General features: G+C 37.1%; 1 protein-coding gene across 1 annotated transcript in view; it reads right to left on the bottom strand.

Moving 5' to 3' along the window:
• Positions 1 to 8,808: 8,808 nt before the first annotated feature.
• The window catches only part of LOC117318679, a gene marked incomplete at its 3' end in the record, with an annotated part of 48,975 nt that continues 45,886 nt past the window's right edge, over positions 8,809 to 11,897 (bottom strand). Inside the window, exon 17 of the mRNA XM_033873639.1 lies at positions 8,809 to 8,829. Coding sequence (XP_033729530.1) covers positions 8,809 to 8,829 — 21 coding nt within the window. The remainder of the gene's footprint in view (positions 8,830 to 11,897) is intronic.

The following is an 11,897-nucleotide window of genomic DNA, read 5'->3' as shown; positions in this document are numbered from 1 at the left end:
GGGTCTTTTATTTATCAAAAAGAAGTTGTTAAAAGATTTTTGCATATTTGACCCCACTGACCTTAAATGAAGGTCAAGGTCATCCTTTTTAACACATTTGGTGGCCCCTCATGCCAGTATGTTACAGACCTATTAAATGTGGGCCTTTTGGTTATCAAGAAGAAGTTTTTTTAAAGATTTTAGCTCATTTGACCCAAGTGACCTTGAATGAAGGTTGGGGTCATCCATTTGAAAAAAAAACTTGGAAGCCCTTTATCCCACCATGCGACAGACCTAACTTTAGCCTCTGGTGCCTTTTGGTTATCAAAAATAAGTCATTTACAGATTTTAGCATATTTGACACCTGTGACATTGAATGAAGGTGAAGGTCATCCATTTAAACAAACTTGATAGCCCTTTATCCTAGCATGCTACAGACCTAATACTGGGTCTCTGTGTATTTTGGTTATCAAAAAAGAAATGTTTGAAGATTTAAGCATATTTGCCCCCCCCCCCCCCCCCCCCTGACATTAAAAAAAGGTTAAGGTCACTCATTCGAACAAACTTGGTAGCCCTTTATCCCATGATGATACACACCAATTAGGTATCTGGTCCTTTTGCTTATCAAGATGTTGTTTAAAGATTTAAGAATAATTGACTCCTGTGACCTTGAATGAAGGTTGAGGACATCCATTTGAAGAAACTTGGTAGCCCTTCATCCCAGCATGCGACATACCTATTATGTCTCTGCGCCTTTTGGTTATCAAGAAGTTGTTTACAGGTTTTAGCATATTTGACCTTGAATGAAGGTCTAGGTTATCAATTTGAACAAACTTGGTAGCCCTTTATTCCAGCATGCTACGGACCTAATATTAGGTATTTGGGCCTTTTGGTCATCAAGAAAACGTCATTTGAATATTTTACCATATTTGAACCATGTGATCTTGAATGAAGGCCAAGGTCATTCATTTGAACAAACTTGATAACTCTTCATCCAAGCATACTTCAGAACTAACATTTGGTCCCAGGGTATTTTGGTTATCATAAAAATTGTTTAAAGATTTAAGCTAATTTGACCCATGTGACCTTGAATGTAGGTCAAGGTCATCCATTTGAACAAACGTGGTAGCCCTTTATCCCAGCATGCTATATATGTAATATTATGTCTCTGTGTCTTTTAGTTATCAAAAATAAGCTATTTACCTTATTAAGCATAATTGAACTCTGTGGCCTTGAATGAAGGTCAAGGTCATCATTTTGAACAAACTTGTAAACATTTCATCTCTAGGCTTTTTGGTTATCAAGAAGAAGTCCTTTAAACAAGTTTGCCATATTTGAACCCTTGAACCCTGTGACCTTGAATGAAGGTCAGAGTCATCCAATTGAACAAACTTTGTAGCCCTTCCTCCCTGTATTCTACAGACCTATTAGGTATCTGGGCCTTTTGGTAATCAAGATTAAGTTGTTTAAAGATTTTAGCATATTTGAACCCTGTGACCTTGAATGAAGGTCAGAGTCATCCATTTGAACAAACTTTGAGAACCATTCATCCAAGCATACTACAGCCTAATACTTGGTCTCTGGGTCTTTTATTTATCAAAAAGAAGTTGTTAAAAGATTTAAGCATATCTCCCCCCCCCCCCCCCCCCCCCCCTTCTGACCTTAAATGATGGTCATGGTCATCCAATTGAACAAACTTTGTAGGCCTTCCTCCCTGTATTCTACAGACCTATTAGGTCTCTGGGCCTTTTGGTTACCAAGAATAATTTGTTTCAATATTTTAGCATATGTGAACCCTGTGACCTTGAATGGAGGCCAAGGTCATCCATTTGAACAAACTTTGTAACCCTTAATCTCCGCATGCTACAGACATAATATTAGTTATCTGGTTCTTTTGGTTATAGAAAAGAAGTTTGTTAAAAATTTAGCATATTTGACCCCTGTGACCTTGAATGGAGATCAAGGTCATCCATTTGAATAAACTTGGTAGCCCTTTATCCCAGCATGCTATATATTTCATATTATGTCTCTGGGTCTTTTAGTTATCAAAAATAAGCTATTTACATTATTTAGCATAATTGACCTCTGTGGCCTTGAATGAAGGTCAATGTCATCATTTTGAACAAACTTTGTAAACATTTAATCTCTAGGCTTTTTGGTTATCTAGAAGAAGTCTTTTAAAAATGTTAGCATATTTGAACCCTGTGACCTTGAAAAGAAGGTCAGAGTCATCCGTTTGAACAAACTTTGAGAACCATTCATCCAAGCATACTACAGACATAAGATACTTGGTCTCTGGGTCTTTTATTTATCAAAAAGAAGTTGTTAAAAGATTTAAGCATATTTATCCCTCCCCCCCCCCTTCTGACCTTAAATGATGGTCATGGTCATCCAATTGAACAAACCTTGTAGGCCTTCCTCCCTGTATTCTACAGACCTATTAGGACCTATCAAGAATAAGTTGTTTAAAGATTTTAGCATAGGTGAACCCTGTGACCTTGAATGGAGGTCAGGATCATCCATTTGAACAAACTTTAAGAACAATACTACAGACCTAATTCTTGGTCTCTGGGTCTTTTATTTATCAAAAAGAAGTTGTTAAACATTTAAGCATACCCCCCCCCCCCTTCTGACCTAAAATTCTTCAGACCTATTTTCTCATCAAAGATGATCAAGGCATGTCAATATAAGAGTGGCTACAAAAGATACTATTTTTCATTGACCTTGAAATTCATTCAAGGTCTAATAATCAAATAGATAAAAAAATTCAAAACTATTCTTTCAAGTCAGGTTCTTTTTCCTTGCGTTTTATTCCTTGGATACTCAGTACATTGCGTAGTTATGGTCGGGGCTAACGTACCAGAACGAGGTCAATTCAATATATTTCATGCCAAAGAGCAAGATTTACTCAGCTGAAATATGCAAGTTTTATGAAAAAGCTTTTCATTGACCTTGACCATCGTTCAAGGTCACAGAGGTCAAATGATCAAAAGTCGAAAATTTCAAACTATTTCTAAAAATATTTATTTTGATCATATATAGAAAAATATAATCTTTTAAATATATTTGCAACGTTTCAAGGTTGAGTCGTAAGCAATACTGCAGAAACAGCACTTTGAAAAACCCGTCTCCCGCCAAAATTCAAAACTGTCATCAAATTGCACTTTAGATCTTTTCCTCCAATTCTCTAACCCATACAGACTTTATAATTAGCACATTTATAACATGAATAGCTAGCAACAAAGGCATGCAAATTGTTGACCTTGACTTCGTTGATCAAGGTTACGGTCAAGGTCCAAAGGCAATGACCGGTTAGAGAAGAGAAGCGTAGAGAAAACGAAGAGAAAAGGACTTACTGTTATTCTGCACAGATGAGAATAAGTCGGGAAATATGTACATGTGTTTTTAGACAGATTGCATTGTTATTCTTATTTGAGAATTGAAATAAGTAAAATCTGATAGACAATTATTGTTCGGGTACATAGATGGTATACTAGGGTGTTGGCTATTCGCTATTAGGTAAAGTTACATCAGTACCATAGTTCTGTGTGCATGTTGAAATTGGTAGAATATTATGTAAAAAGACTCGGTGCACAACACTTTCACTAGATTTAAAAACTAGAACTTTGGAAATTTAGTTAATTCAGAGTAGAATCCTCATAACCGTAGTTACTCGTGGCTTTTATTTCCATACTTATACGTGTATATAAGCGACTGGAAATATACCATGAAGGACGAAAAATGGTTAGGAGACACTGTGTTTTAAAGAAGCTGAGTTACAACAGTCTGTCACCGCCACGGACCAGGAGTACTTGGACAGAGAGGAGAGGGAGAGGAAGCGTGACCAAGACAAGAGGCCCAGGTGCCTTAACGGTCATCTGCCATCTTGGATTTCTGACCGACCCAATTAATAACAACACTTGGTAAGGACCATCTCAGGACCATTTCTGGCAAGTTAGAGCTGAATTCCACCGGTGGAATTCGAGAAGACGTTTGAAATAAGTGCTGTTCAGGAAAACCATGATTGCGCAATCATGTTACAAAATGGCCGCCATATTGCTGCCATTTCAAAGTTTTTACGAGGCCAAAAAATAACAACACTATGTTGGCTCCCCTTCCTCGACATCCTCTCCCATTTCCAGCTCAATGGCACCAATGGAACTGGAGAGGAAGTTTAAAATGTGTTTTTCAAGATGGTGGATATGGCGGCCACCTTGGATTTCAGACCAATTTAAAAAATAACAACACTTGGTCGGGATCATCTCAGGAACATTTCCGGCAAGTTTCAGCCCAACAGCACTGGTGGAACTTGAGAAGAAGTTTAAATTGTGTTTTTCAAGATGGTGGTTATGGCGGCCATCTTGGATTTCGGACCGACCCGAAAAATAACGAAAAATAACACTTGGTCGGGACCATATCAGGATAATTTCAGGCAAGTTTTAGCTCAATGGCACTGGTGGAACTTGAGAAGAAGTTTAAAATGTGTTTTTCAAGATGGCGACTATGGCGGCCATCTTGGATTTCGGACCGACCCAAAAAATAACAACACTTGGTCGGGATCATATCAGAATCATTTCAGGCAAGTTTCAGCTTGCACTGGTAAAACTTGAGAAAAAGTTTTGAATGTGTTTTTCAAGATGGCGGCTATGGCGGCCATCTTGGATTTCGGACCGACCTGAAAAATAACAACACTTGGTCGGGATCATATCAGGATCATTTCAGGCAAGTTTCAGCTTAATAGCACTAGTGAAACTTGAGAAGAAGTTTTAAATGTGTTTTTGAAGATGGCGGCTATGGCGGCCATCTTTGATTTCGGATTGACCCAAATAATAACAACACTTGGTCGGGATCATCTCAGGATTATTTCTGGCAAGTTTCAGCCCAACAGCACTGGTGGAACTTGAGGAGAAGTTTAAAATGTGTTTTCAAAATGGCGGCTATGGCAGCCATCTTGGATTTCGGACCAACCCGAAAAATAACAACACTCGGTCAGGACCATCTCAGGATCATTTCTGGCAAGTTTCATCTTAATCCCACTGGTGGAACTTGAGAAGAAGATTGAAATGTGAAAAGTTTACGGACGGCGGACGGCGGACGACGACGGACGAAGCACGATGGCTATAGGTCATCCTGACCCTTCCTAAAAAGTAGGACAGAGAGGAGGAGATACGCAAGCGTGACATCGAAGAGGCCGAGAAAAGCTGACAGTTCGAGTTGGAAAAGCTCAGAATGCAGGATGACATTGAAATGGCTAGACTAAAGATAAAGCAAGAAAGAAGTAAGATGTCAAGGTAAAACTCTGAAGAGGCTAAGTCAAGGTCACTGCGACCCAAACTGCCTAAGTTTGATGAACAAAAGGATGACATGGATGCCTTTTTAGAGAGATTTGAGAAATTTGCCATAGCAAAGAAATGGAATACAAATATTTGGGATGTGAGTCTCAGTCAACTGGTCACTGGTAAAGAACTACGAGTCTATTCAAGCATGCCATCGACACAGATTAATTATTATTATGATTAAGTTGAAGAAGGTACTGCTCAGAAGATATGAGCAAACCGAGGATGGATTTCGTTCAAAGTTTAGGGAGAGTAAGCCAGAGAAAGGTGAAACTGCCGTCCAGTTTGTGGCGAGGTCAACACGATATTTGATGAGATGGGTTCAGATGTCAGAGATTGAACATTCATTTGAGGGATTAACAGACGTGGGCTGAGTTTTACTAAGCATCTTATGATTTGTATCTCCGTCCTACTAAACTTCGTATCTCAAGTTACGCATAAAATGACGCCGTAACTTACAATTTCGGGCCCCTCTTAAGTTACGAATTTTTTCTTAATTAATGCATCTTAGCTTGCACAAGCATGAAAATACTCACGTTACGTGCATTTTTATGTATTTTTAACACAGTAAGAGAGAGAAAACTTAAGACGCGAGCGACACTGTGAACGACCCTGAATTAATACAGCGGTATTAGGAGTCCAAGGCGGGTCATTTTTCTTCTTTGTCAGTGATTGCATGGCTGTCCGTTTTGTTTATCCCATCAGTATACCAAGATGATGAATTTACTCTGTTTGGAAAAATTGACGGTGCCAAAATTAAAGATTTCTACCTAAGAACCCTTACATATCTCAGCATATAACTTGACCTCCTCCCAATTTGAGATGATTTAAAAGGAAATATTACAATTTTCCTTTAAAACGTGTCTCAATTTAGTATTATTGGGTATTTATTCACTATTTTCTATGTATTAAAAAAATCATCAAGAATTCAAACTTTTGGTATCATGAGATTAATTTTGATATTCAACGTGTATTTTTTTTCATTCCTCATTCCAGCATAACAATGGCCTTAAATCAGGACTCTTGGCTATCAAGAAAGCATTGCCGCGTTGACCTTGAATGTAGGTCAAGGTAATTCATTTGAACAAACTTGGAAGCGCTTTGCCCCAGCATTCTACAGGCCAAATATCAAGTTCCTGGGCCTCTTGGTTATAGAGAATTTATAAGAATTTTTAAGGATTTTATTAATTTCGAATCCTGTGACCTTAAATAAAGGTCAAGGAAATCCATTTGAGCAAACGTGGAAGTTCTTTACCTCAGCATTCTACATGCCTACAATAAAACCCCTGGGCCTGTAAGTTATTGAGGAAGTGGTTTGAAGATTTGGAAGACTTGGTAGCCTGTCAACCAAGCATGCTACAGGCTAATATCGAGTCCCTGTTAGTCTCTTGGTTATTGAGAAAAGGTTGATTGAAATATTTCAGCCATTTTGACCGATGTGACTTTGAATGAAGATCAATGTCATTCATTTGAACTACTATGATAGCTCTTCAACATAGCATGCTACAGACACAATATCAACTCTAAAGGCCTCTTGGTTATCAAGACTAAAGTGTTTTAAGATTTAGGATTCCAGCATATTTGACCTCTGTGACCTTAAATGTAGGTAAAGGTCATTCATTTGAACTAACGTTGTAGCCCTTCAAACCAGCATGCTACATGCATAATATAAAGTCCCTGGGCCTCTAAGCTATTGAGAAGGTGGTTTGAAGATTATAGTCTATTGGACTACTGTGACCTTAAATATATTTCAAGATCATTCATTTGAACAAACGGGATATCCCTTCACGCAAGCATGTTACAGGCCAATACGAATTCCCTGGGCCTCTTGGTTATTGAGAAGAAGTAGTTTGAAATATTTTAGCCATTTTGACCAATGACCAATGTGACTTTAAATGAAGCTCAATGTCGTTCATTTGAACAAATATGGTAGCCCTTCAACCTAGCATGCTACCTGCTTCATATATCAAGTCGCTGGGCGTCTTTGTAATTAAGAAGGCGTTTGGAGAATTTAGCCTTTTTGACCAATGTGACCTTGAATGAAAGTTAATGTAATAGACTAGAACACATTTGATAGCCCTTCAACCTAGCATGCTACAGACACAATATCAACTACAAAGGTCTCTTACTTATTGAGAAAAAAGTGTTTAAAGAGTTCAGGACATTTGACTACTGTGACCTTGAATGTAAGCCAACGTCATTCATTTGAACAAACTTGGTAGCCCTTCACCCCAGCATGCTACATGCCAAATATAAAGTCCCTGATCCTCTAAGTTATTGAGGAAGTGGTTTGAAGATTTTAGCCTATTGGACTACTGTGACCTTAAGTATATGTCAAGATAATTCATTTGAACAAAATTGGTAGCCCTTTACCCAAGAATGCTACCTGCCTCATATATGTAGTCCCCTGGCCTCTTGGTTATTAAGAAGAAGTCGTTTGAATGTTTTAGCATATGTGACGGATGTGACCTTGAATGAAGGTCAAGGTAATTCATTTGAACAAATTGATAGCTCTTCAACTTATCATGCTACAGACACAATATTAAGTTCCAGGACATCTTTGTTATTGAGAAGAAGGTGTTTGAAGATTTTAGCCATTTTGACTAAAGTGACTTTGAATGAAGGTCAAGGTCATTAATATGTAACAAATATGGTAGCCGATTATTCCAGCATCCTACATGCACAATATTAAGTCCATGGGCCTGTTGGTAATCGAGAAGAAGCTGTTTAAATATTTTAGCCATTTTGACCCGTGCGACCTTGAATGTATGTCAAGGTCATTTATTTGAATAAAATTGGTAGCCCTTCACCCAAGCATGCTACAGGTCAATATCAAGTCCCTGGGCTTCTTGGTTATTGAGAAGTTGTTTGAAATAATTTAGCCATTTTGACCAATGTGACTTTGAATGAAGGTCAATGCTATTCATTGTAACAAATATGGTATCCCTTCACAACAGCATGCTACATGCCGAATATAAAGTCCTTGGGCATTTACGTTATCGAGGAAGTGGTTTGAAAATTCATGTTAAACTGATTCTTTTATGAATACATTTCAAAACTGTATTAACGTTAACAACCGTAACTCAGGCAGTGCAGGTTTGACAAGCATTGGTGGTTACACGTAAAACCAAACAACACTGAATTGTTAATATCATATTCGAATATTGTCTTTTCTGGAGCTTGCGCAAACGTCATTTTGACGTCTTGAACGAACTTAATTGAATGCATTGTTGTATGTGATACAGCTATTAAAATATAACCTTACATTCAGCTCGGCATTTTTGTCCTGTAATAAATGAAATAAAGTGGTAGGGGAACAATGGTTTGAAAAGTGTAAAAAAAAATAATATTCTATTGATTTTTTTATTCAAGTCAAATTTCCACTCAAGAGAAATTCGAAGACTGGGAAGTGTATATTTGTCACTTATTGATATTTCTTATTGATATTACATATGTACTGGCGATATCAAAAGTTGTTTTCAAAATTGCTTACCTTTAAGTTTTGCATCTCTTTCTACAAAGAAACAAATAAAAAGGATAGTTTTACTTAACAACCAGAGAATCACAATGAGTCAAACAAATAATGCATTTTCAAAAACGATAAAGTGGGTGATGATATGAAAAAAATAAGGATTGATTAAAAAAAGACTTTGAAAGTTTCAGGATATTATCAAAGTAAAATGTTTAAGGATTGTTTAAAATTGCGAAGCAATGTAGAAGAGTAAGTTATTGAATCGGTTCAAATCATATCAGCGGAAATATTTATTAATCTTTACTTGATTACATTGAAAAACTCTAGTTTAAAATGTAGATCTAGGAATTATATGTTTGACATGTATTGATGTATTTGAAACTAAAAATAAATAACCGTTTTTCTAACTAATGATGAAATGAAAAGTTCCTTTTAAAATTGCTTACCATTCATTCTTGCACCTTGCAACCAGAGAATAACAATGTGTTGCATGTATGCATTTTCAAAATCGATAAAATGGGAAAAGATATAAACAAAACAGAAATTTAGAGTTAGACCTCTGAGTGAGTACAACTTTAAGACCTAGTTGTTCCAAAAAAGAAAACGTCTTAATATATGATACCGTGAATGAATTAAGGTTAAAAACAAAAAAACAAAAAACAAAAAACAATATCAATCAAAGCGTAAATCCTATGTCATCCAGATGCATTAAACTAGATCTATAAGTTGATTATAAAATGTCAAGTTCGGAATAGTTAAGCATTGACACAAATTATATCCAAGTAGGTTCGCGTCATTATCTCGCCCCTCACGACATGTGTTGTACATTTTGATTCGTTTAACATACCAGTGGTGTATACAGCTTTATCAATTATTCACTGCTGCTTCTTCAATGATTGTCGTTAGATAATTACGCATGTGGGTTCCAATGTTGCATTCATAAACAGAACAAAAATCATTATGTTTTAAAATAAATACATTATGTTATAATTTCCTCGTCAATTCTGTGTGTTTTTGCAATCGAATTTCAATGTTAAGTGTCAACCCTCCCTATCTGGATGTTTTGTTCGGTCCTTGTATTCTCGGATGGTCACGTGGTCGGCATGAAGGACAACATTTACACTTTGTCGATAAAGGTAGAGCTAGAGCACCCGATTAATGTATTTATTCGTGCAAATAAACGCAATACACTTATTCGTCGTACTTAGAAACTGTAGAAAATGCTGTACATTTCTTCTATTTATGCACGTGCATGTACAGCGTTATAACCCGGCATTGATTCTAGAAGTGCCAACTAATTGACTACTTTTAAAATGATTTGATGTTTTCTGTCATTTTGTAAGAATGAACAGTACTTTTCGCTGTTTACGTACAAATACTTTACGCTCTTATCTGTTTCGAAAGTATTAATTTTGGGCAATGGGGTACTCTAGGACGATCTATAGAGCAAGCGTTAATGTTCATGCTTCGGTATTGGAACTCTTCAGTGTTTGAAGCATAGAAATGTGCATTAAGAAACGAACAAAGGTCGATAGACGAATGCAATGGATTGTTATTTACAGATGATTTACAAAGACATAAGGTATAGTTAAAAGTTTTCGGTTATGCATAATTGTTTGTAGATTCAACACTGTGGTAAAACCACCATCCACGTCATTGCTATGGCAGCCAATCCAATCTGCGATCACGAATGCACTGACAACGTGAAAGTTGAAGTCTTAACTATATTCATAACTGGTATTGCTTGATATTGTTTGATCATATCTGACCAATTGAAACGTATAAAAACTTACAAAACAGTAAAAAAAAAAAAGGAAAGAAAAAAGAATGAAGTCTTCGTGTCAGTCAGTGCTGACATAACATGAGACCTGTAAACAATGTGACGACATCGGACTTTTTAAGTTAAACCTACATGCGAAGTTTGACAAATCTCCGTCCAGTACTTCAAAAACAAATATGATAATAATAGGGATTGTTTACGGACGGCCGAGTGGCCAGGGTCGACTAGTGCGGTGCAGTGATTTGTCTGCAAACTTGTGGGGGCTCACGGCGCAAGTCAATAAGAATTTCAAAATCTGTTTTTATTTCCGTTCATTCCGTCGCTAAAAAACACATGCGCAATGATATTTAATGTTGATTTATGGGTAAAAAAACCCAACAAAACTTTAAAATTCGTCTTCTATAGGCGACGAAGATATTTTGACGCAATGAATCTGTGAATGAACCCCACAAGGATGTTGAGTGAGTACAGACGGGTGGACGGATGGAACGACGGACAAAGGATGTACGGCGAATTGAATTGACTGTTCGATGGTGGTGGGATAAAAAGAACCACAGCATCAAAACCACTTTATCTGATAACAAAATAACAAAAATTTGAATAAGATAAATACTTCCACGTCTGCCTCGGTGAGACTTGAACGCGCTCTGAATGAATATGACATTTTTTGGGCTGTGTGAAGTTAGCTCAACATACGACATACGACATACGACATTCAAAACTTCATATCTTGTGTTTTTACCAGCCAACGAGATAATTTTTGAATGTTCAGCGGCTCAACATACGACATACGACATTCAGATTTTGAATGTTCAGCCGCTGAACATACGACATACGACATTCAGATTTTGATTTTGAATGTTCAGCGGCTCGACATACGACATACGACATTCAAATTTTGAATGTTCAGCCGCTGAACATACGACATACGACATTCAGATTTTGAATGTTCAGCCGCTGAACATACGACATACGACATTCAAAACTTCATATCTTGTGTTTGTACCAGCCAACGAGGTAACTTTTGAATGTTCAGCGGCTCAACATACGACATACGACATTCAGATTTTGAATGTTCAGCCGCTGAACATACGACATACGACATTCAAAACTTCATATCTTGTGTTTGTACCGGCCAACGAGGTAACTTTTGAATGTTCAGCGGCTCAACATACGACATACGACATTCAAATATTGAATGTTCAGCCGCTGAACATACGACATACGACATTCAAAACTTCATATCTTGTGTTTTTACCATCCAACGAGGTAACTTTTGGGAATACGACCGCATAATTAAACGCAACATACGAATCGACATTCAAAATTT

This window comes from Pecten maximus, unplaced genomic scaffold (assembly GCF_902652985.1).
Source record: "Pecten maximus unplaced genomic scaffold, xPecMax1.1, whole genome shotgun sequence".
NCBI classification, from domain to species: domain Eukaryota; kingdom Metazoa; phylum Mollusca; class Bivalvia; order Pectinida; family Pectinidae; genus Pecten; species Pecten maximus.
The sequence above is the reverse complement of the archived record's forward strand: the minus strand, read 5'-3'. Positions and strand labels throughout refer to the sequence as shown.